This window comes from Paralichthys olivaceus, chromosome 2 (assembly GCF_024713975.1).
Source record: "Paralichthys olivaceus isolate ysfri-2021 chromosome 2, ASM2471397v2, whole genome shotgun sequence".
Classification (NCBI taxonomy): domain Eukaryota; kingdom Metazoa; phylum Chordata; class Actinopteri; order Pleuronectiformes; family Paralichthyidae; genus Paralichthys; species Paralichthys olivaceus.
The window spans coordinates 28,228,592-28,255,264 of record NC_091094.1 but is presented as its reverse complement, the minus strand read 5'-3'; the positions used below and the strand labels follow the sequence as shown (position 1 = coordinate 28,255,264).

At 40.5% G+C, this 26,673-nt stretch overlaps 1 protein-coding gene across 1 annotated transcript in view; it reads right to left on the bottom strand.

Moving 5' to 3' along the window:
* Positions 1 to 26,673, bottom strand: part of LOC109640020 (receptor-type tyrosine-protein phosphatase gamma-like) — a 350,667-nt gene that overhangs the window by 51,993 nt on the left and 272,001 nt on the right. Inside the window, exons 7-9 of the mRNA XM_069513834.1 lie at positions 20,418 to 20,575; positions 10,924 to 11,116; positions 1,723 to 1,907 (exon numbers count right to left, since the gene is read on the bottom strand). Coding sequence (XP_069369935.1) covers positions 1,723 to 1,907; positions 10,924 to 11,116; positions 20,418 to 20,575 — 536 coding nt within the window. The remainder of the gene's footprint in view (positions 1 to 1,722; positions 1,908 to 10,923; positions 11,117 to 20,417; positions 20,576 to 26,673) is intronic.

The window sequence follows — 26,673 nt, the reverse complement described above, 5'->3', positions numbered from 1 at the left end:
CAGGACAAGCTCTGTTATAAGGATACGTCAGATTGGTTTCAGGTCTATCCTAATATAATACACTTGGAGATTTGTTAGTTGCTGAAATTGTTCCTCTTATCCACACGTTGTACAGAGACTACACTGTAGTAGTCAACTTTCCTCATGCTGTTCAAAAAATGCTTTGTCCCATCAAACAAACCTACATGAGACTACAAGGGTGCATCTGCCACTGAGCTACAAACACTGGCTACAAACCAGGGCTGTTGATCTTTCACCATCGTAGCTCTGTGAACATAGCACATCTCTCTATGGCCAGTGTGGAGATGAAGACTTATTACAGCTGTATAGTTTCTCAACATCATCAGAGACCATGTGCATTTATTCACCCCAGGGATTTTGCCATTTAACATTTCTGGATGAAGAAGACGTTCAGTGTGGGACTGCTTTATGGTCCAAATTAGCCAAAACAATGAGTCAGAAAAATCTGAACAGAGCTTTTTCTGTATTCTTCAAACCAGGCCAAGGGAGACACACCAGAAGAAGATGACATGTGTGTGTGTGTGTGTGTTTCCTTATATGAAACACTGTTAAACACCAGGTATAATAATTTATGTGATAAATGTGTCTTAAACATTTGACACACTCACAGCAAGCAATGGGCACATTGATATATCTAAGATATATATACTGCAGACTGGCTGAGGCTGCTCCATACCAAAGACAAAGCATTGGGAAACTGGGTTATTGTATTGTTGTGGATGCTGACACATTGGGGACACTGTGTGGAGTATTGGCATCTTTGCTTGTCTGAAGGGGATTTGAGCGCTGCCTTTTATTCAGACAAGTTAATTTTATCAGATTTTTATTTTGGTAAGTGACATGTATTGTGACTGCAGCCTAGAAAATATATATTTTTGTCCTACTAATTTGACTTGCTAAATGTTATGTGTTCCCTAGCAGTACATGTTTTTTCCAGTCTAGGAAGTATGACGTTCTTTTGCCACACAGATGCTATTGGTTGGTTTGGCGGACACAGCTCAGGACTTTGATATCCTGTTTTTTTCTTCTCTTCTTTGTGTCAAATGTTTGCAGCTATTTTGTCTCTTTTTTCTTTCTTTTTACAAATTTTAACATACAATCAATTCCAACTAACTAAATGGGGATAGTGTCCTGTTTTTGACTTGGCTTTTAATATTTACAGTGAGATCTATCTGTGGTCTAGTGTGGTTTCACAATAAAACAAAATAAATAAAAATGTCGCCATCAGTGTTATTAGTGTGAATATTGAAGTGAAATTAAAGAAATATTTCGTTTTGTTCGGCACTTACGGTGCCTGGGTCAGATAATGATTATTTCTATTAAGGTAATGATTCTCCAATCATACTGATAGAATAAAGCACAGCTTGCATATTTACCCTTATTTACACAGAGTGAAGCAATTCCTTGGTGTTTGTTTTGTGGGTTTTATTTTCCCACAGCAGATCTCATCACAAAGTAATGTTCAGAGGTAGAAGTCAACATTACAGCACTGGACTTTTCAAAGGAATCAGCTGCTTTTATGCAACATTGCAACAAACACCACACAAGACAAATCACGTATTCTTTCTGTTATAACTGCAGTGCTCCCCTCATACCTGATCCATACCTGCTTTGTTCCTGATGTATCTTACAGTGTATGCACTATATGCTCTCATGTCATGTGTTTTTTTAATCACTTGGAAGCAAATAATCGTATCTCACCAGTTTGTGCTTGGGATCTGTGAGGTGCGTCTCTTCATAGCTGTCGTCGTGGGTTGTCCAGCTGTAGGACACCAGGAAGTGGAGGATGGGTGGGTGGTAGGTGATCTCTGGGCGAGCCCAGCGGACCACGAGAGCGCTGCTGTTCACATGCTGCACCTTCATGTTGATGGGAGCGCTGCTACATACTGGGAGAAGGATGGAGGAAAAAACAGAGAAACAAGGTGAGCAGGAGGGGAGTTTATAAAAAAAGAAAAGCGGGGAGGGGAAGGGAAGGCAATAAGATAAGAGATGCAAAAAGAAGGGGAAAAGAGGAAGGAGAGCGGAGGAAAACGAAAAGGCAGAAAAATGGTTGAGGATGGAGGGGGAGGAGGCAGAGCGAAAAAGCCATACCCAAAGAAAGTACAAAGGAAAAAAGAACATGGATCGTTGGTTGGAGGGGTTTAGAGAAGGAGGATATTCAGCAAGGGGGAAGTGGAACGTCAGAAAGGATGGAAAGCAGTAAGTAAGACATTTAAAAGGAAGGGAGGAGGTCAATGAAACCAATAAAGATGAGGGAGAAAATTAGGAAGTGAGGTCAGAGGAAGGAGGGAGGGATGAGAAAGGAAGTAATGGATGGACACAAGAGGGAAGACAAGTGAGGGAAGACACAGACGGAAGGGATAATGTGAAGGAAGAATAAAGCAATAATAATTAGGGAGAAAGGAACAGATAATTTAATGGCTAAATATATCGGCTCAGCTTATCTTTCGAATACACATACAGGTGGGAGGGAGAGAGAGAGAGTTATGTGAGCATGAGTTGTATTCATGATGTGTTATTAATATTGCTCTGAGTCATCAGCACACACACACACACACACGCATGCACACCATAACAGAATCTAGTGCGCACACGTCTGAATAGCTGGATTCTGCCTACATACAATTTGGAAAACACAGGCACACAGAACTGCTACATGCACAGACACACACACACACAGATTTTGCCTCCCGGCTCCAACAACACATGGGTTCATATATAATCGCCTTCAGGCATAATGCAGAAAACCTGCTCTGCCTTCTAATATGTGGCTGTGACAGATATGAAAGTAAACACATAAACATTGTATGTTTCTCTGATGAATTCAGCAATACATATACAATTCTCTCCATTCAGAGGACGAGCCCTGCACCAGCTGCTCCTGACCACTGAGGGTCTCTGTTTGACCACTGAGGTTGCTCAGCAACGGGGACACTTCAAGTTTGATTTCATTTCTCAAATATTTGATCATGACCATAAATTCCCAAATATGAAACAGGTTTACATAAGACAAAGGCTCTCGTCATCCTCTATAATACTGTATGTCTTTCATACAGTAAGATCCTTTACTGTTTTCTGATTTGTTCCCATTCCAATCTGCCGTTGACGCTGTTTGCTGTGCAAATGTCCTCCGTGTTTACCTTAAGGCCTGATAAATCCCGTGTTCCACACATTAATTCCATTATCTCCTCGAACAGAAAAACTGTTTTCATTCGTAATATTATTCCCAGCTTTGCTTACATTCAGCCATTTTGCAATAGCGGTTTAGGCCGCCATCAAAGAAACGCACCACTTCTTTACAGTGTTCTCACATCAAAAGCCTTTCAGCAGCTCAAAGGGAATTACTGCTAATAGGTTTTCAAAGTGAAACATTTGCATGAAGTGTTGTTTACCATGTAAACTATTAGCGTACACATAACTTCACACCCTCAGTGTTTTAGTGTCTGGCCTCTATTCGTGCTGGCCATGTGCTGGGGTAAAACGCCTCCTGTTTCAACAGGACAATGCTTCCATGCACAAAGCCAGCTCCATAGAGAAATGTGTTTTCCTGTTCGGTGTGGAACATGCTCACCCACTGTTCTTCAAGTGAGTTAATTGAACTAATGACGCTTTCATAATCTGGTTGAAGTTCATGTGCATTGATTTTAAAGATCCAATCATCTCTAAATATATTATGTATATTCATTATGTATATAATGAATGAGAGACAATAAAAACAAAAGGAATGGTTACAATTGTTATATTACTATTCAGGTGCATTGATAGATTCAAACCTGGTACTTTAACCAATAACCTCTGGTGTGGAGGAACTTGACTGCATACCTAAATCCAAACCTGAATACCATTCAGCACATTTGGAATGAGCTAGAGTGCTGACTGTAAGTCAGGACTTTTCACTCAACGTTACTGTCGGACCTCACTAATACTCTTGTGTCTGGATGGGAGCAAACCCTGTAGCCAGGCTCTATCATCCAGTGGAGAGTCTTCAAAGAAGAGTGGAGGCTGTTAAAGCAGAGGAGATGGAATTGCACATGCTAAAATGACATGTGGTGCGGAATGTTCTGTGTCCACATACTTTCTTCAGTGTTATTCCAGTGTACAGTATTTTGGGCAGCAATTCGTTAAACTATTTACTGTTGACTATAAGAGAGAGTAGTGTATTACCATCCAACAAAGCCCATAATGATTATTCCAACCACTGTATCATATTATGCAAATGCGTAAGGTAATTTGACGATGAACATGGGTTGATTGAGAATAGAGCTCACGTGCCTTGTGGAACCAAATTGATTAGCTTGCTCATAAAGAGCTGCAGTGGAGTTTTTCTATTCATAACCTGCAGTTGAGCCCCTTGTGGCTTAGCATTACTAAAGCCATTAGTCACACACAAACACACACACACACACACACACACACACAAGTAAAACACACACACACACACACACACAGAAGCAAACACATAAGTAAAACATAAATAGACGCCATTTGGAAGTCTAACAGTGAATAACCTCGATGCTGGGAAAGCATATCTAATAGATTATATCTACCTGAGCCCCCTTTGTTTATGTGTGTGTACGTGTGTATGTGTCATATGTTTCAAAATGAATCAAAATTGAAAACAGAGAGAATAGCGGCACAGTAATGAACTCAAAGCGAACCCTTCCACAGAGTTGCAAAACCTAAATATGTGAAAGACCCTATGAATCCCAAACTGTTAAAGTGAGGCTAGCAAACAATCTGACTGGTGTAACTCACTGTCAACGTGTTAGCAGCCCTGGTTCTTATCTAATTCACATGAGCATCAGTTAGTCATGCTATGTTGATTTTAGACCATTAAACATTTTGTCAAATTCACCAAATTTGTCTGTTCTGTGTGTATTCTTACAAAAATCCCACACAGGTTTCTATAATTAAGACACAAACAATGTGCTCTGGAGGGGGTGAGCAGCACCAAGTTCCTGGGAGTGCACGTTGCAGAGGACCTCTCCTGGACCAACAACTCTGCATCACTGGCCGGAAAGGCTCACCAGCGCCTCTACTTCCTCCGCAAGCTGAGGACAGCCAGAGCCCCTGCCCCCATCATGGTCACCTTCTACAGAGGCAATATCGAGATCATCCTGACCAGCTGCATCACCGTGTGGTATGGCGCTTGCAACGCGTCCTGCCGGAAGACCCTCAAGTGCATCGCGAGAGCGGCTGAAAAGATCATCGGCGTCCCTCTGTCCCCCGTCCAAGACATCTACAACACCCGACTCACCCGTAGAGACCTCCGCCTCGCAGGTGACCCCACCCACCCGTCACACGGCCTCTTCAGCCTGCTACCCTCAGGGAGGAGACTGTAGAGTCTACGGGCCAGGACCAGCAGGCTGAGAGATGGCTTCATCCACCAGGCTGTCGGGATGCTCAACACCCTCCCTGCGCTACCCCCTCACCCTTTCTTCCCGTCACACACAGACTCTGCCTGATGGATGTAACTCAATGAGAAAAATAGTGTACATTTACTCAATTACTGTATTTGAGGGACAACTTGAGTGTGACAATTTAATGTTACTTTATATATCTACTCCATTAGATCTGAGACAAATATTGTACTTTTCACTCCACTAGAAGATTTTTGCATAGAAACAGTAAAATCCTGCTTTCACATTAATGCATGTTCCCCTTTTTTTTTTCTCCACTCACCCCAACCGGTCCTGGCAGAGGCCGTCCACACCGAGCCCGGTTCTGCCGGAGTTTTCTTCCAACTGGGAGTTTTTCCTCCCCTCTGTTGCTCATGCTTGCTCGGTGTGGAACAAGTTGGATTGTGTCTTTTTTTAAGATCTTGGACTTTTGTGCAGCACCCTAAGACAACTGTTTGTTTTGATATCGTACTATTTAAATACATTTGATTGCAGCTCGGTCAGTTTGCAACAGAGACTGGACTTTGACAGTGTGCAAGCAGTGAGGGCTGTACACTGAGGAGAGCAGGGGTCAGGTGCCATAATAATGCCATATAATGCACAGAAATAATTTGTGAATTTGACTCAATCTTTCAGGCAGGCAATAACAAGTGGGTAAACCACCATAAAAAGGTGTGTAAATGCTATTTTGTATTTTCTTTTTAATCTGTGGCTTCCACCATATTTTCATTAATCTGGACAGATTCTTTAAAAAAAGCTTGTGTTGTCTGTAATTCTTTTGCCACATACAAACATACACTATACATACATGCTTGTGTGTGTGTGTGTGTGTGTGTGTGTGTGTGTGCCTGTGTCTCCCTGCACACACTTAGTACCCCTATATAGTACACACCTATTGGCCTGTTGTAGCAGAATTGCTACAATAGGTCACTTTAAACAACTTCTAATATTCCCTGTGTGTAACTCAGCTGAAAGGGTTTTGTAGCCCAGTGTGTCTGGCTGGGTGATGAACAGATCCTCTTACGGCTTTCATCAAAGATAAGCGGCCATCTCCCACACACACACACACATCACACACACACACACACACACACACACACACACATACACACACACATCACACACACACACACACACACACACACACACACACACACACACACACACACACACACACACACACACACACACACACACACACACACACACACACACAGGGGAGAACTCCGGATGGCAATGAGTGATGGAGTCTAGGGGGTGCCTGACACACATAAAACCCACAGAGGACCACTCTCTCTTTCTTTCTCTAATAACTCTGAGTCCAACAGCAGGAGTAAAGGACGCCGCTGGCCATGCAGCATGTTGATCAACGTTGATCTATGAATTGGTCTTGATTGTGGGTCGGTCTGCAAGGTTTTGTACTGGGATGGATTCGCTGGAACTAGAAACAAATAGTATCTATATCAAGGGATGGGGGCAAATCCTGCTTTACACTATTAAAAGCCGTTTAACATTTGTAGAAATGATCAAAAGCCAAACATTTTACTGCTTGTCTTCATATTTTTCCTAATCTTTGAGAATAGCTCATCTGTGTGCTAAAAAACATCCACGCTGTTATTGTTTTATAACTGGCAACCTCTTAATGTCGTGAAGGACTGTAAATTGAGTGGCACTTCGCACTTGCATTGTTCAAACTACTCAATACTGTACTTGTATCTTTTAGTTAAATAGTTATTGATGCATTCTATGTTATTCAGGGACCTCATTCTCATTCTCAACTGAATATCTAAACTAAAAGAACATGTTCAGAGAGAAGAAAAAGCACATTCCTGTTGCACTTCTTCCTTTAATAAAGTCATTTTAACAATTTAATCAAATCACTGAATTTGATTGAAAAATATACGCATGTGAGATTAAAGCATGGTTTGGAAATCTTTTTAACAAAGTACAAAAAAAACCACAGAAAGAGTAAGTGCAATAATTCTCTGCACCAGAAAGGGCAATTCACAAACAAATGAACTGTTTTAATGAAGTAATCCTGAGGACACACGTTCATGCACAGCTGAAGTAGAGGGAGAGAGAAGAAGGTAAAACTGGTCTATATCAATTCCGTCCTCATATTTGAACCTTTATGTTGCTGGAAATCCATTTATCCTTGTTTTGACTAATTACTAATTGGACAAGCAGTTTTGGTTGCCTAGTAACGGCAGCCACGACAATTGGACAACCTCCTGGGTACTTTGGATGAATGGATGGAAGTGGCATGGCTGGCATTTTCCACATAGCAGCTACAGTGAAGGAAATAATTATTTGATCCCTTGCCAATTTTGTAAGTTTGCGATAACACTGCAGGTTGTTGCTTTGTGATCATACTGAGAATACATAATGCTTGTTGATTCACAGTAAAACCTAACAATAGAAAGTTAAACATTATTTGACTTATAAATGACAAACTAAACTTGTCCTCCTTTCCCGATTGTTGTCTCAGTTGTAGCTAGTGCAACATTACTTACTACCTTCACTAACAAAGTTTTCACTGAAACATCAACACTTAAACTTGCCAGACTGCAAATAGGCCCACTTGTTATTTCACAAGTGTCTTTATAAGACAGCCTCTTATAGACATGTCATCAGATACTTGTGTGTGTGTTATTCTAATTTCATGTTAATAAATAAATATTGAATGCAGTCCACACTGTGCTCATGCAGAAAAAAATCTTTGGTTTTTCCTTGTTGATAGCATATACTGGAAAGTGCCAATGCCAGATAGTGATTCAGGAACTTAGGAAAGGGCAGAGTTCAGCTTTGCTTGGCTTTTGAATGCTTCTCATCGGTTTACAAACACGTTTCTTTTCAAAGTGAAGGGTACTCTTTCGGAGCAAATGTCAAGAGGCCAAAATGCCTTTGCTCAATTTTGTCAGTCAAGGTCTTTTTGGCTTTCTTACGATTTCTTGTTCTAAATCCCACATAAACCCTATCATTATTTTTCTCACCACTTGACCTTGAGTTTTTCTGATGTGTTATAATTCATTTTTAAAAGGAATGGGCTGACAACTTGGAAATGTTTGTTTGCTCTATGATCTGGAGTTGAAAGATTAAAATTTCAGTCCAGTACAGAGACAGGACCAGCATGTTATGAGCCCAACTTTGCACAAACTGTGCAGGCCCTAAGACTGGAAGACCCTGGTGGGATTAAGGGGTTTTAAAGACATAGAGCATTTATTGGGGTGGCTGTGGCTGATGGGGTAGAGCGGTCGTCCTCCAACCAGAAGGTCTAGCTATAGAAGCACTGTATGAATGTGTGTGTGAATGGGTGAATGGAAAACTGTAGTGTAAAGCGCTTTGAGTGGTCTTCAAGACTAGAAAAGCGCTGTATAAATACAACCATTTACCATTGGCCTATAGCAGTGAGGCTGCAGATTGTATCTCAGAGCACCCCTGCCTTTCATATTGCAAAGCATATAGGAACATCTATGGTAGCCTCTAAGGTAAAAGAATGGAGTGGTGCTTACTTTTGTGTGATCACAACCAAAGAAAACATCATTATGAATATTATATTCCATTTCTAACATGTAGCTCTGCCTACAGTCTACACAATGGACCATGTTCACACACTGTAATGACAGCAGGATCAGGAAAGACTGCAGAGATTTGGGGTTAAATTTGGGTTACATTATACAACTACATTATAAAAAAGCATTGGTAAATATCATAGAAACTATTTCAAGATGTTCTCATAAACTGCTAGGCTGGAAAAGAGTACGTTAATGGGAACTGTTGTGGGGGAGTCTCTCTGGACACGTGGACAGATGACAAAATAAAATGGGTTATCTTTCTATCACTTCGCATAACATCAACAAGAACAAACTGACTGTGCCAGTCTTTGGTGACATGGGACAATATATTATATGGAGGAAACAATCTGATCAGCTGTCATGCAAGTTCTGCATGAGCACAGTGTGGATGCGTTTCACAATGAGTGACTGTGTATCCTGTTTTTAATTAATCTTATGGGTACGGGTCAGGTCACTGGACTTGAGAGATGAAAGTTATATTGATCATTTTATTAATTACGGTGTACAAGATGAAACACATTTAAAAAAAATGTGGGGGTGTAGCCTCAATAACGCTCAAACGCTATTCCTCTGTGTTTTCTGACTCCGTGCATCTATCCATCATCCTGGCTCACTAAATGTGAGGCTGCCATTCATTCATACACCCAAAAGTAAATGGACTAAAATGGCTGATGGGAAACAATCAGTCGCAGAAGGAAGCTGATGAGGCTGAGCCACAGCTAAATGGAATAAATGAGCACAGGGAGGGGGGAAGGGAAGGAAAATGACTCATGTGGGTGAGCTGCTGTATAGGTTTTGTTCAGGTTTCCAATCACTCGTGTGTTGTGAGGTCCAGATTTGGAGAGGTGTTTAAAAACATTTCTCTGTGCTTTGATTTCTCTGTGTGTCTGCTTGTCTTTTTTGTTTTCAGCTCCGATTCTCCTCTTTGCCTTTTTCCCCCTGCTGTCCTTCATCCTCCTCCTCTTCTGTGTCTCCTCTGCCAGCCTTATAGTCCTGCTTACAGCAAATGTCCCACTGCTGCGCTCAAGGACAAACTGTAGGAGCATGCAGCAGTGCCAGGACACATATACAGTACATACATGTGAGTCGGTTGTGTAGATGTGTGTACATCTAGGTGATGCACCTCTCTTGTAGTCGACCATATGGAAGTGGGCCTGAAGTAAGGGAGGGGACAAACCCTGCTAGGACAGTTGACACAGCACAGATGCTAGGCCACACACGAGCAATTGCAAATACACTGAGAGACATGCGTGAGCACACACACACACGCAAACGCACACACTCACGAACACGCACAAACTGCAAAATGTGTGGTGTTGTTTGAGTGGTAATGAGGCAGGAGTGGGAGGACGGCTGGTGTTCCTCCCACTGCCTTATGCTAGGGGAGTTACCCAGCTCGCTGGTGAAATGACAGAGAGCTAGCCCAGACCACACACACACACACACACACACACACACACACACACACACACGAGAGAAGACAATCAGTTTCCTCTGGGCATGTGAGCAACACTAAATATCCCTCATTTATTAACATTAAAAAATGTCACCATCCAGGAATAATGTGAGAATATTGGACCAGTTTAGCGAGAAGAGGAACTTTAATGATGCTATATAAATCAGTGGGCAGGAAAAGTGCTTACATGAAGCAATTGGAGAGGGTCTATATGCAGCAGAACAACATCTGCGACTTTTACTTTTTGAAAAAAAAAAAAGTCGACGCTTATACACATGATTCTCCTTTAAGAACTCAAGATGAAAAAAATCAGGCCAAGGTCATTTCATTTCACCTTGAGTTTCTTTAATTCACTGTTTTCAGTGTTACTATTTTAATGTAAATAAATAAGGATATTAAATGTCTTTTAGATGAAGCATAGTTTTATGCAGGCTCTGTATAGACCAGGTATAGAGTGCTTTTTATTACAAACCTTTGGAAGCCTCTGTGCCGTATGGTCCACTGGCACTGTCAGTCAGGTCGGGTAGCCAGGCATCTTTGACTGCTGACTTGAAGACATGGCGATTATCCAAGCTCTGGATGGGCCTGAAGTTACTGCGCAGATACTCCACTGACTTAACATGGTCCTGCTGCTCCGTGGTGAAGATCGAGTAGAAAGCTTCCAACTGGTGCCGGCAGGGAGAGAGGCGAAAGGCAAAGACAGAGAAATGGAGGGAGAAACGTAAAGAAGAGTTACTTCCAGACGCAACTCACTAACTCAGTCACTCCTGGTGACTTTGAGTTGGTGATTTTTACATCCATCTAGCAGAAGAAGCCATTCTTACCACCCCCTCAAAATACACAATATGAGAATGCAATGCAGATATATAACTGCAATAAAAGTCGAGGAAGGATGAAATTTTAATGATCCCTGTGAGAAAACTGGGTCACTGCTGCATCAAAACAAAGGCTTATCATAAAGGAGAATACTGGGAATAAATGACTAATAATACCATTATATGAGGAACACATTGGGTAAACAGTGTATCCATGCATCAGTGAAAAATATGAACAATTAATACATAGACATATTACCAGGACATCTTTGAAATAATGTTGAAAATGTTCAATGTGTTCGAAAGGAAATAAGACTTGTCCATCAGGAGTGATGATTTAAAATGTCCATACCATGGGTTCGTATTTTGTTTTCTAGGGGGAATAATTTGACATCTCCAGAAATATGTTCATTCTCAAGCTTGCCAAGATTTAAATGAAAGGATTCATACCAATCCCATGTCTGCGGGTTGGATATGGAGCAAGAGCCAAAATATGATTTGAATATCTTAGAATAGAGGCTGTGAAAGGGGGATAGAGCTGGGCGGTAAAGTTATCAGTAAACTAACAGTAAGGTAAAAAAATCACAACTCCTGGGAGTCACTGCTCAAGTTAAATTCTAAAATCTGTCAAGTCCACATTGTGGACATTGTTGTAGTGACATCATTTAAAATATGGCATAAAGTGGGCTTAGCTCAGACAAATAAAGATACACAAATATAAACCAAGAAACTTAAAGGGACAATAGACAGATATCCAAAGATAATACCATCAAAATGGTACATAACAGTTCAGACATATAGCTTGTTCACTACAAGCTTCATGAAATGATGTCACCAGTGAATGGAGCAAAGAATATAACAAAGAGTTAGGCACGAAGCGACGATCATAGTCAAATAAGTCATGAAGATAGCAAACTTACCAATAACGGATTGATTTTGCATGTTCATATAATTCAGAACATTCTAATGAGCATCCTCAAATTATCACATATCCATGAATCAGGATTTCAATCAATAGTTTCTCCCACCGGAGGAGTTGTTTAAGTCTGTCAACCATAAACCCTAAAAACCAGCCTCTCCTCCCACATGTTTGGGGATTACTTCAAATACGTGGACTTTAAGTGAATGAGCATCCTTGTGACCTGCATCTGTGAAGTGCTGGATAATTGCAGTTGTAGAATTCTGATTGAATATTCATGCTCTACCTTGTGGTATCTTGTGGGCCACAGACCAAAGAGCCCTACTAATGTAGTGTTGGAGTTGGCCAAGTCCTTGAAATAGTCAGTATTGTGATGAACACATTGAAATACTGTCCTGTTGTTATTTGCATAAACTGTATCTGAAAGAGCTCTGGCTAAGGTAGCCAAAAAGGCATGTCCCATCAGCAGTCTAGAGCGGGTAAGACCAGGTGCCAAACTCACACCATAGTGAATGATGAATCACTGAAAGAGCTGGTTCTCAGAAGCAACCTCCAAATTCTTGCCAAATGTAGCTGTCATGTACAGACTGAAGCCAATTCACATTCGTATCTCTGAACATAGCTCTCTGCACCTGGTTGAACTACAGGGTGAATCCTTGGTTCTGTATGGTAAACCAGGAAGTGCATCGTAGAACACTTCTGCCATTGTTAAATTCCTACATACGAACATATTTTTTCTAGATGAAATACTGTAGATATTGTTATTTGTGAAAGTTACTATCTCGGATGCATTGACACTGTTTTGCCAAAATTGTTTTAATCTTAATTTAGCTGCCATGCTATCAAGCTGTGAACATTTTGTACTGCTTTGGTTTGATGTTGAAGTTGGCCTCTTCCTGTTGCCATTTGTCAAACACATGCTGTGTGGCAAGACGGGCGAGCAGACATGGATTTGCACTGTGTGATTGAAGTGTCATCTTTCTGCCTGTGTTGGCAGATGGATACTCTGTACAATGTGTTTGGAAGCAATGCACTCAGACAAACAGCTTGTGAGCAAGGCAGAGCTGGGAGGAGGGGGGTTAGAGGAAGATTCAGTTAAATTAAGGTAAAAGTCTCAGTGAGGAAATATCTGAGGACAGCAAATTCTTCTGGGCTGTATGACAACCATATACTCTAAACTAAAACAGAAACCAAACCACAGCAAAATGAGGCGTTTATCCTGAGCCTGACTATAAATGATGACTTGACCATCCTTGATTTATTTCTGTAAGTACTCAGAGATATGCTGCTGTATTTCAGACCTCTAGTACTGATATGGAGCAGTCTTTCTAGTGATGGCACTTAATAGAGTGTCTATGAGAATTTTTATCATTTTATCAATTAGGCTCATTGCCAAAATGCTGCAATAGTGTACTGAAGTGGAAACCTTATTCTGAATCAAACAGTTTGAAATCCTCTGGATACCGTGAATATCCGTACGGAATTTAAAGACAGTAGGCAAAGAGATATCTCCTTCTGGAGCAAAGTCATTCATGGATAAATTATAAAACATCCCCAACTACTGCAAAGAAAAATAATAGTGGTTGAGGAAATTAGTTTTTTTCCTGAGCAGAATGTGATTGCAGCAAACCCAAATCCCAAGCCCCCCAAGCTGCTGCAAAACAAATGTACAACGCCCATGAAACATCAGCCTGCCAGCTTTGGTGACCAGCTTTAGGGGTGACTTTCTGATGATGAAAGTCAAATGTGAGCGTCAAAGCAAAGGATTAATAAGAAAAAGCCCCAGACTGAATTCACTGTTTACCAAGACTTATTAAACCCTCAGGGTTTAGTCTGGACAAAGAATTGAGAATGGAGGTCACACTGAAAAAATAAAAAATAAATACAGATCCAGGCATGGCTCTTAACTTACCTTTTTGTGTTACAGATATGGCTTTTTTATGAACTGATGATTTATCTTTTTATCTGAACACACATTTCTGATGTTTCAAGTTGCAAGTTATATTCATTGGCATGCCTTTGTAAGACTGGGGTGTGTAGTTTATTTGAATTGAAGGTGGAATCAGTTGACCTAGGTCCAGTGCAGTTTAGTTCCTGGGCATACATTCCTGTAGTTCAAAAGCAGCTGAAGCATGGGTGTATTAAAAGAAATGGACTAGTGTAATGTTCTTAAAAGCTTTCAAAACCCGATTTGTTGAAGTGTGAAAATCCTTGGTTCCTCTACTTGTGTAAGATCAACAGCATATTTTCTGTGACACTTGTAAAGTTTTATTGCATGTAATGAACTGTAACTCTTGACATACACCATTTGTGTGTGTGTTCCTCCACACACAGTGGACTGCAGTAGTACATGAGGTTTAGAGGCTTCAGCCCTTCTACAGCTACTGGATCAGCTTCGGACAGTACTGGTATACACATCACAGTACAGCCTCATACCAGGCCATCATGTATCTCCAACCTCCACATCCTGCAAACCTGAGCTGAAATCACTATACTATCAGAGCAGAAATGTCTCAGTCACAGCAGAAAAAGATTCACGTGACAGTATAGGAAGATTATAGGCAGCTTGTATCTGTTGCTATGGGGAACAACATCCTCTATCAGAGAAACGGGGACAGAATCCACAATGTTTTTCTCCACACTGAGTTTCCACTGCCTCAAGCTAAAGCTGTTCTTTTTTTTTTTTGTACTTTTGGAGGCAGTAAACAAGACTTGTTCTCAGTCTATAACTTGTAAATGAGGAAAAGAGTAACTGTTTGCATTTCCTCAGATACATATTTTATGTGCTGATGTCACAGTGGCATGGCCCAGACAGAAAGCTTCGTACGTCATTGCTATGGGCAGGAGGGATCAGAATCCGGATGGTGGGGATGGTTGAAAAGAAAAACCCTGCCAAATATATTAATATGTAGACTCCTTGCCCTTTGTATTTAAATAACACTGCTTTGGTGATTTGCAGCTCAAAAACATATTTGGTTGTCAAGATATTGTGGTATTTCTAAGGGCTATACAACTGTTCGAATCTGTTCTTGGGGTTGCTCAGCAAGAAGTTTTTCTTTTTCACCATTTTCCTGGAATTACTCAGTGTTGCCACACAGCTGCTTATCTGTTATTGAATCTATAGGCTAAATTGTTTCCACCCACAAAAATTGTATTTCCATCTAATTTTCTGTCACGGCTCTTTGATAACAGACAATACTTGTTGCACTAAATGCTACACTCAAACAATAATTTTGCCAAATTTTTTTTTCTTATCTAGTTGACTTACATATTCAATTTCCATGTAACTCTATTACATACTTTCAATGTAAAGTCACATCTGATGGAGTGTTTTCTATCATGGTGAGTGTGAATAAATCAAATCACTAATAAATACATACACTAAACACACCATTTATTGAAACTTACTGCAGATAAACCATGTAGGATGAGCAGAAGGTTTTCTTCACTCTGCACTATAGACTGTTTATCAAAAAGCTCTGACGAAAAGGTACAGTGTACGGTACAGAGCATTAATACAGGCCAAGCAAACAACTTGGGTTGGATTATTGAGGATGCCACCACATCAGTGATTCTTGAGGAGCTTTTTACACATAAACATAATACAATTTGAATCTTCTCACAGGCTGAAAATCCCACATACTCCACTTGGAATTGCTGCACAGAGACAGAACTCACCAGCAATTCTCCCTTTGCAGATAATATTGAGAGTAACTGCGATGTGAGAGCAACATTGTATAAGCCATCTAAGGTTTCCCACACTTTCCCACACTCACACATACCCTCACAACAGGTGGACAAATACAAGTGTGGCAAGTCTACATGTCTGTTTGAAAGGAAGGCATTTGAGGTGAGTTGTTGTGCAAGAACCTGAGCATCGATCCACTTTAAAAGCTGGCCCAAAGCAACTGCTGTCTCTCCTGCTGACCTACTTCAACTATCATCCAAAACAAAAGGCTCACAAAAAGAGGAGAGAGAGAAATCAAACACAAAAAGGTAGAAAGAGACAATAACTTCAGTCACCATCAGTGTTAATTCTCCTTCTGCCATTTATCTTTCTCCATGATGTTTTCTCAGGAGAGTCGCACAGCAAAAAAAGAAGGGGAGAAAACAAAGGACTTCAAACAAGGCTGTTGTTGAGACGGAGTGACAAATGGTCTGAAATCAGCAGCCAAAGAACAGAAAGAATGAATGATGCCACTGTCAGTTGCTTTTCAGTTGACTCCTATTTGATTAATTTTCCCATTTTAATATTCTGCTTGCTTTTGCATAATTTCCTGCATGTTGACTTTGAAGTATTGTTTTTTTGTATCCTTTGCCTTTAACAAATGAGACGTACTGATGTTGAAATTAGACTAAAACCATATAATAGGTTTAAATGGTTGCCTTGAAATGTACACGTATTTATCATGGCAGAGCTTTTCTGGTAAAATACAGCTTTCAATGTATCTGTGGAGTTTACTGCACAAATGAGACTTGTAAAGTTGAGTTGGTGTCGCAGAGTAGGTTCAGTGTCAGGGATAAACTCTGCAAAGTCTTGCTCAGTTTGTGGATGTGAGACTGGATTTATCCCCACAAATGAATGAAATGTCTGTATTGTGGCAGTTATGGACATTCTGAGATTCAGCAAAACAGTTGCTTTACTGAGTGGACAGCTGGACACTGTAAAGCTGAGTTGAGATGCACATTCTGCTGTCCTCTCACATTGCCACTTGGTTTTTGGGCAGCAGTGGCTGAAGGGTCGTCCTCCAACCAGAAGGTCAGTGATTCAATCCCAGTCTTTACCTTGTCCTTGCCTTAAGTGTCCTCGGGCAAGATACTGAACCCCCAATTGCCCCTCATAGAAAATAAAAGTGCTGCCCATAGATGCAATGTATTAATGTGTGTGAATGGGTAAATGACAAAAACAACTGTACTGTAAAGTGCCTGGAGTGGTGATCAAGACTAGAAAAGCGCTATATTAATACAGACCATTTACAATTTACATTGTCATTTCATTAATTGTGATTCTGTAATATTAGTTATAGCAGCTTCACGTACTGAAGTATAGTTCAGAGGATAGGATATGTTCTTTTTTGTACTTTTGGCTAACCCAGAAATCTTGACCTTTACACCTGTGGTCTTATGATGAGCAATGACAAAGCAAAAGACCACAAAACCTGGTTCTGTCCCAATTCAGGGGCAGGACCTGACCCACTAAGCCGGGTCCATTAAAACCCTGCTGAACCTGCACCTCATGAAGGATTCAAGATCTATCCAGAGATCCTTTGTAACGTGCCTTCAGATAATGTTTGATGTGATTTAGTGCACTACAAATAAAATGTAATTGATCTGAATTAAAAGATACATTCAGGAGCTTGTCTTCAGCAGAAATTTTCAAAGTTAACCTTTTACTGGCCACATGTCACCACCATGCTTGTGGGATTCAATTATAACATGAAGGTCCGACCAATAAAGACTGTATAAATGTTTGTCGTCTTACATTCTAGTGTGTATGTAGTTCTTTTCTGAGTTGATGGAGTGTGCTTCACAGGAAATCAAAAATAATGCATATGAATTCAGAACGTTTGAACTGTCACACAAATTTAGCTACAATCTGGGCTGTTTGGATGGAGGAGGGGAAGCAGTTGAGGAAGTGTATAGGTTTAGATTGGGCTGTTTTCCCAGTTAAAGAAGTTTGGTTAAAGTGCATCACCTTCTCTTTGGCTTCCTGCCTCTACCTCCTTCCGTATCAATCTTCCTCGGTCTCCTCTCGTCTTTGTAATGTCCCCTCACCCCTGACTACACTGTCCTGTTCCCCTAACTTCAAGGCAGAGAAGCCAATATTCCATCCACATTTAGTTTGCTCCACTGCTGCTCTTGAGCAACTTGTTTGGTCTCATTAGACGAGTCTGCCAAATGTTCTTTGAACTTCGAAAGAAAGATACTGAACACACTGGAGCTGCTTTCCTGTTAATGAAGACTCTTATCTCTGTTTTTCACTGTTTTCATTGACATGTATTTATAATCATATGTACATGGAAATACACACGGCACTGCATCAAAATGACAGTATGTTGGTTGGTTCTGTCACACAGTATTTTAACTTCAACAAGAGTGTGTGTGTGTGTGTGTGTGTGTGTGTGTGCGTGTGTGTGTGTGTGTGTGTGTGTGTGAGAGAGAGAGAGAGAGAGAGAGTAACAGAATAGGAAAGAATTGGTGCAGTTCATGCATAACCATGTATGAGTGTGGATTATGAATTATTATGAATTAAAGTTCTGGTATAGATTCATAGATCTATATTCATGATATATATATATAACTTATTTCAGATGAACTGTAATAAATTAACAGAAAAAATGAGTTTAAAATGGGGGATGTTATTTTAGCTTCACACATCCACTTTAACATAATTCAACAGAAAAGAGAGAGAGAGAGTTGTACTCTTCATATCCATCATGCTACAGATGTAAATAGCTAGAGTAACTCTGTAGCCCCTGTGCAACCTGCCTATACACACAATTTCAACAACCTATATGCATACATTTTGCCAAGGTGTCAATGGATGGAACAATACTTATATAATTGGACCAAAGTTGGTGTTTTATCATTAGAAAATGATACAAACATTGACAGAGAATAGTCAATAGACCACCTGCTGCTGCTACATCCGGAAAAAAAACCCTGCAATAACTTTATGGATGTATATGGAGTAGAAGTTAAACACAACATTACGGTGCAGTGATGGACAGGAGAGGACAGCAGCCTGATGTTAGCTGGCAGAATGTGCACTCAGCCCTGTCATCCTGCCAGTGACTCTGGGTCATCACATGAAAAGTAAACATGGGCAACTGTCTGATCTGTTTAGACTCTCAGTAAACTGAAAGGCCAAAACAAACATTGCCGAGATGCAAATGAATTTGCACTTCCAACATTATATGAATTACATAATATATATGGATATTCTTATATCTTAGAAGGAAAAAAAGACAAGTTTGTTTTGTTGCTGCAATGCATTATAATAAGGATTATAGAGCTTTTATTTTGAAAAGTTGTGAGCTCTGGTCTGAGCGTGGCTTGTTTCAACAGACATGTGAAATAGCCGACATGCAGTGTATAAGAAAATGTCACCAAGTAAATCATATATATGAGATGTGAACAGTAATAATGCAAAATTCTGTTTCATTTTAAAACACTTAAAGTGTAAAAAATAAGACCAATTTAACAGTTTCAGAAAGTAAGCTACAATCAACAGCACCAGTCACAAGTCAAGCAAAGAGCCCAGTCAGGTCAAAGACAGTTGCCATTTTGAGAGGTGGCTGTTTGATTAGGGGGATGCTTGCGCAGATGGACCTCACTGTATGTACTCTCAGTTTGATCATGCCTCAAGGCAACGCTGATCAAAGTACCTTCAGTTTAAGCACCACATATATGCTCATAAAACCAACATCCTTTCAGAACCCTACGAGTTCTAGTTCTAAATCTATTTTTGCAGTCTGTGCAAGTAAAACACATATAATGATGCCTGAAAGTATTTGACTCAGTCCCCTTTAAAAGAGTTCATGGTGTGAGAACAAAGTCTGAACCCAGTGGTACGTCACACATCCTCAAAATACCACAGGGTTCAGGAAGGAAGACAGTCCTCAAGTCCTAGGGCTAAAAATGTGTGGAGGGAAGGTTCATGAGCTGTAGTAAACACTAGAAAAAGATATGAACTCAAAGGCCTATTTTATGTGGCTCAAATGACAAAGTCTGAAAATAAAGCTTCATGTCAGTCCATGGGGATTTTCATTCATCTCATTAATTTATTTGTTTTGTCGAAATTGTGAACCTGAATACAAAATAAAATGCAAACCATGGACACTTCTTTACAGAGAAAGGGACAGTGTGTAGTCTTTGTTAGCTCCTTATTGTTTCATAATGATTGAGTTATCTAATTATGGTAAAACAGCCCGCATTTTTGTTATGAGAAAATATCTTCCCAAGAATGACAAATAATGTGTTTCATACTTAGAGGAATAAGCTGCAGTGACTTTTCCTAGACATTCAAATATCGAAGAGGCTGCTATGCTGAAATAATATTACACATTTAGTTCTGATCACAGTTTAAATAATTGCCATTTCAGTTATATAAACTTAGATCTCAAAATAATTATGTTTTTTTAGTTGTGGTCTTCAGATAACAACTTCCAAGCTTTTCTACCAAAACAACCCACACGTGATCTCCACCTGTTTGTTATATGTGTGTCTTACCTGTTTGTATGAGACGTAGATAGGTCTGCTGAAAATGATCCACTCCACCACTTTACTGCAGGGCGGAGTGGTCAAAGAGCCGGTGTAGCGATAGTAACTTCCCAGTGAGGACGGCAGCAGGTCCTTCAGCACAAACGGCTCCAGAAACGTCTCTTTCTCTGTATTAGAGGGGACAGGACACAATGTTCAGATCAATACAACATCATCTACACAACACTCTGTGTTTCACTGTAAACTATGACTTTCTGGAGCAGACCCAAGTGCTACTGTTTCACAGCCTTAAGGTTGATGCTATCGATTTCATTTGCATTGTGCCTGCCGGTTCAATGTCCCCCTGTTGACACACATTATTGCACTGAACACCTGCAACATCACATCTCCAAGCACAAATGTTGACACAATGGAATGATTCACTATAACAATGTTTGCTCCAAACAGAAATCACCAGTGATTCGAAGCACTGGTCTGTAACTTAATGACAACTGAGGCTTCAAGCCAGAAACTCTGTTTACTCTTTAAATTATACTTTTAGAGGGAGGACAATGTGGATCCAACAAAAAAAGGCATTTGATTAAACAGTACAATTGTTTTCTCTGTGGCTGTGTCATTACGTTTCCACTGACCTCTGAGGAAATGTTAATGTGCGTTATTTTTCTATTCATGGTGACATTAGAAAGACCCGGAGCAAAACGTTTTTCAGACATGAACTCTGGAGGGTCTGCAGAATTGGGTCCAGTTTGCCTTTCACACATGAACAAGAGATTCTCCGCTCAGACATGTTCACAACAACACAGATATCTCCAGTGCTCAGGTGAGGGGTGGCACAGAAGGCTCGACTTAACATAATACTCCGGACCTCACAGGTTTTTGTTCACAGCACAACACCAGCATTGGCTCTTATTAACACAAGCTCTCTTGATGTCTTAGTCCGTCTTAGATGTGTATGCCTCCACTTTTTTCAACTTGAGATATTTATATTCCTTTTGTTCATTTAACTTTAGCGTTTGTCGCATGTTTGATCATCAATAATCCTGGATCTCCGGCTGTTTTCTCACATGGGCTAATTCTGTTGAGTTTTTCCTAAAGCCCTGGCAGATGAAACTCCAGACAGTCCAGAGGCTCTCACTTGGACATTTGCAACCTCACATGCAGCACCTCTGGAGAATATCAGAAGATTATCCACAGTTCAGTGCATGTCTGAAAGTAGCTTTAGTGTTGTGTTACCTGACCTGAGCTGTCGCATTATACTACAAGTCTGAGCCAATCATGTGTTTCCATGGGTGTCATGTGCTACCACTAGACCCTCAAGGACCAATAAAAAGAGGAATAGAGGCTGACTGTGGACACTGAGTGAATGAGATTGGCTGGAGTCAGGTTTTTAATAAAGCCGAAAATGAAAGATTTTGTCTCAGGACGTCTCGTGTTGGAGTTCATGGAAAGTAATGATGACAGCCGGCTCTCTGTTTGTCACCACCTTCGCTTATGCCCGCGGATTTACCTGATGAATTGGACCAGGATGAAACAGAGGAAGATGACAAGCATGAGCGAATCATTTTTGGTGTAAGGGCATGTACTTTCGAGCTGGGATCCAAAACATTTTCATTTGACGTGAAATGAGTAAGTCCCTGAGGGCAGGGCGAATCAACAGTTGAAACCATTTAACAGGAAGAGAAAAGAGATTTAGATGAAAAAAGTGCTAAGATATAAATCTTTTCCACTTGTATTTGGCAAATAACAAAAAAATAATTTCTATATGTATGTATTTATGTAAAAAATACACCAAGCAATAACCTAGCATTGTTAGATAGCATCGTTAGTACTTTAACAAGGTCACCCTCAACAAGAGTAAGAACAAACTACCAAAAAAAACCTTTTAACAGGGAAAAAAGAACAGAGAGAGCCACATGTGAGGGATCCCTCTCCCAGGATGGACAGAAGTGCAATAGATGCCACGTTTAATAATCATCATCAATTATTATCAAATGATTATATTTTAATATAATTATCTTAATTATTAATAATTATCCGCAATTAGCATTTTTCAGGATAGGGGAATGGTTGCAATCATTCCAAAATTCTCTAATGATAGAAAATAAATGAAAATTACTTTCAGTGCTTTTCAGCATTAGCACCTTACAACTCATCTGCCTTGAGGAATATGTGGAAAAAATAGGCCTTGAAGATGAGGAGAGGAGGAAGAGGAGGGTGAGGAGGAGGTGAATTGTAAAGTAAAGGGAATGGTGCAGAAAGAGGGTTCGGAAATAAGAAACCAACAGCAAAGGGGACAGGAACAATGATCCACTGTTCCGATGAAAACATGGAAGGAAGAAGAGTGACAGGAATGGAAATAAAGGGTGAGAGGGTGTGTGAGTGTCTATGACGTGGTGCAGATGAGTGCAGCAGAGCGGGTCACTTGACAGGGATGGCGACAGAGGGGAGAGGAAGATGCACTCTCTTTATCGTTGACATATAGATCCCCCCCTAACCCTTCTTTCTCTTCCTATTCACCCTCCACTGACAAGCCCTGTCTCCTGCTGCCTTCCCCAATGCCAAGTTCAGGGAAGTATTTTCAGCTCCATCGAATCTGTGCGACAGAGTGAGCTGGGGAGGGAGGAAGAGAGGAGACTGGGGGAGGGGGTGTTGATAGAGAGGGGGTGCGGGTTGGTGGAGTGTACTCAGGGAATGGAAAATGATGACACAGGCCCTCTTCATGATTTATACATCTGAATTAGCACTCTCAAGTACTGAACACACTCTTTGGCACATCTCGCTCCCGACACATAGCCCTGTGCCGAGGCAAAAAGATGTCTCAGCCTTGTATACTTGTACAGGCCACAAGCACACAAACCGAGCATGAAAGAGGATGACGTCCTGGTGTGGCCGAATAGATTGTATGACAGCGTTGGTTTGTGACTCCTGTTTTTCTCCCAGCAGCATGAGTGGTTGTAGCAGCAGCGACGGTGCCAAAGGGCCCAGGGAAGTCTAACGTTGGTTGGAGCAGTATAAGGCTGTTATCGCACTGCAAGTATTTTAAGCTCTCAGCCTCCAGCGGGACGTCAGAACAGCTGTCCATTCATTTAATCGTCCCTTAGTGTCCTCAGTAAGGACTTAATATTTCATTCGACAGCAAGGGAAAACCACACACGCTTAGCAGAAAGTCACATTTTGGGAGGCACCCAAAGACTCTGGGTGTGCGTGACTGTATCTGGTGCCAGTATTGATCTATGAATGTGCCATAGCTGTGTCTCAGACAAATTTGCTGCATAGGTTGGAAGCTGTTGTGATAAAACCTAAAGAGATAGAGGTGCACCTGACATGATATCTGCGGTCATTGGAAGATTTCTTCAGTTGTAGATGTTCAGTGCCACTTTTGGTCGAACTCACACAGTCACTGCCTTCTGAAATGCGTACCTGTGAGTTATCTCATCACACACTCGGGGTCAAGGCTGGGTTGAATTAATCAACTAAAAGTACAAGGTTGAAACCAGTCTCCCAAGTTATCCTGCTCAGACTTAAAATAAGTACTGATCTACAAACAGCTTTTATACCTTAAAGGGATAGTGCACCCAAAAATGAAAATAAACACTCATTATCTACTCACCACTTTGCCAATTGTCACTATTTACTTCAATTGTATTAGATTTGGCTGCAACGCTGTTTACCCCTGAAACTCCAAACGTGTTTTGTGGAGTCAAACACTTCACCCACCCCTCCATCGGCATAGTGGAGAGTAGATAATGATAATAACATTTTGTGATATAATATATATGAAGGGATTAATAAAAGAGCTACACACTTCTATATTGTTAGTGTTGTAAAAGGTGGCACTTAGGAGGTGGGGGAAGAAAACTAGGAAGGGTTATTTCTCTGTCACTAAGTCTGTCACCTGAAAATTAACCTTGACACCTGAAAATTCAACTCGACAAGACTGAACTACTTTTCCTTCCAGTGAAAAGCCCTCCAACCCATGACCTGACTATTACCATTGACAACTCCATGGTAGCCCCCACCCAGACTGCTAGGAACCTGGGTTTTGACACTCAACAGTCAACTCTGCCATACTGCTAACATTACTGCAACAACACGCTCATGTAGATACATGCTGCACAACATCAGGAGAATATTAGAATAATATTATTCTCATTAGGAGAATAATCGGCTTGCTGCCCCCTCACTGCGAGCAAATTGTTGCACTTATATATCGTAGCACTTTGTAGTTTGGCTCTTTGGAGCAAATTGTATTGACTTGATTCTTGTTTTTCTGGTTTGTTCCCTCATGGTTGATGCACTTATTATAATTAGCTTTCGATAAAAGCGTCAGCTGAATGAAATGTAACGTATCTAATGTAAACTCTTTCATTCTGAGCTGCCAACTGTCACATATGGCCTCTGAGTGAACACTGAGTTCTACACTCAATTTACATACACAAAGCTTCTATTAAAACATATTGTTTCTGATGCATGACTGAAAATAGTTGATTTGAGAAAAATGAGAAAGAATCAGAGTGAAATTGATGTTTATTTGCCTTTTGGTTAACATGAGGATCCTTAAGCATCTATCACGAAAGAGTGTAAAGACATAACTGCTGTTTCCTTAACTTGAACTCCTGGACAGTGCTGCAGTATAGCAACAGTGGGTACAAAATAAGTCTTAGAGGTTCAGCAACACATGCCTTTTAATAGAAAGCTGACATCTTAGTAGTGGTACTTTCAAGAATAAAAGAAGCAGAAACACATTTATCTGCACTGCAGTTATATTGCTTCATTTGCACACAAAATGAGGTGGCATTTTATGCATGAATGAGAACTTTGCATTTTGCAGTGATAAGTGTTTTTACTGCTAAACATGGGGCAAATGACTCCCTCTCCAGTATTATCAACAGATGGTAAATGTTGAGATTTATAGTGTTGATTTATTAGGATTTTATCTCATGTTTTTAAGTTTTTCTTTAATTGTGTTTTCTATTCTAAACCCTTTGAAAATTACGTCTGAATTAATTTGATTGGATTGTGGGCATGAATGATATTTCTCATGATACTTCTTATTAGCTCCATAAGTTTGTGCCTGGCAGGCAATTACATTCCAATAATCCAAGGAAGTCTACTCAGACTGCAGAGCTGCTAACTGTGTGTCGAGAGGCTCATATGTTGTTGAGTTGCAGGGACTTTTGCATTCAGTCACAATGGAGTTTCACCCATTTCACTATTTATTGAAGAAGAGATTGACATTAAAAAAATATTCTGACTTACTTTTGAGAATTAAATGATAAGCATCAACCTCGGCTCGATATATTAGCTATGGTGCTAGAGCTGGGAGCCAGTAAGCTCCCTACTTTGAACTTTGCTAACTCAAATGATTACCATGAAACACTGCTTCCAGACATGCACTGGACTCCGCAGATCCTCCATATTTTCTCTGGAGGAGGTGCATGTGTGAACGCAAATGTCCAAGTGAGACACTCTGAAGTTTCTACGGACTTTATCCACCTGATCTTCTTGTATAAAGTCCGTAGAAATCCAGGAGAAGTCGATGTGTGAACACAGCAGGAGATGCCCACTGGATTCACCCCTAGTGAGGGGGGGGGGGGGGGGTTCATGGCGCTTCTAATGCGCGAGACGCACAAATGAAAAAACATAATCATGCGGGGGATTTTATGCTTTGGTGAACGTGTCTGTGCAGAAAACCTCCCACTGAGTTGTGCACGAGTGAAAGGCAAACTGCAGGCAAACTCCGTAGTCAATTCTCCGGACTGCCTTTTATGATGCTAATCTTAAAGGCCTATATAATTCGAAATACTCTCACACTGAAGACATGTGGGAACAAGACGTTGATGTGACCCTGCTCACATTGGATCTGTTTTCTAATCACATTTACTTCCTACCCATTTGTGTCCACTAAGTTGTCCATCATGATCTCAATCTTGATTGACAGTCATCTGGGACAGCCATCTTGTGTCTCTACTGACCATACGTATGACAATTGATAAATATTTCAAATGTACTCACACAGTAGATATGTAACAAAACAATAGTCCCTGTTCCATACAAGGTGACATTTGGCATATATAGAATATACTATCACTTTACACAAGTTAAGTATTGTGATGTTCCCTTAACTTTTTGGTGCTCTGACTCTTTAACTCAGTGGATTAAAGTTAAGATGTGTCCTCAAATGTAGAATCCTATTTGAATCAGTCACTACAGAGATCATTTAAGGAAGAACCTGGTTTCATTTTATTGATTATGTGGGGGCTCT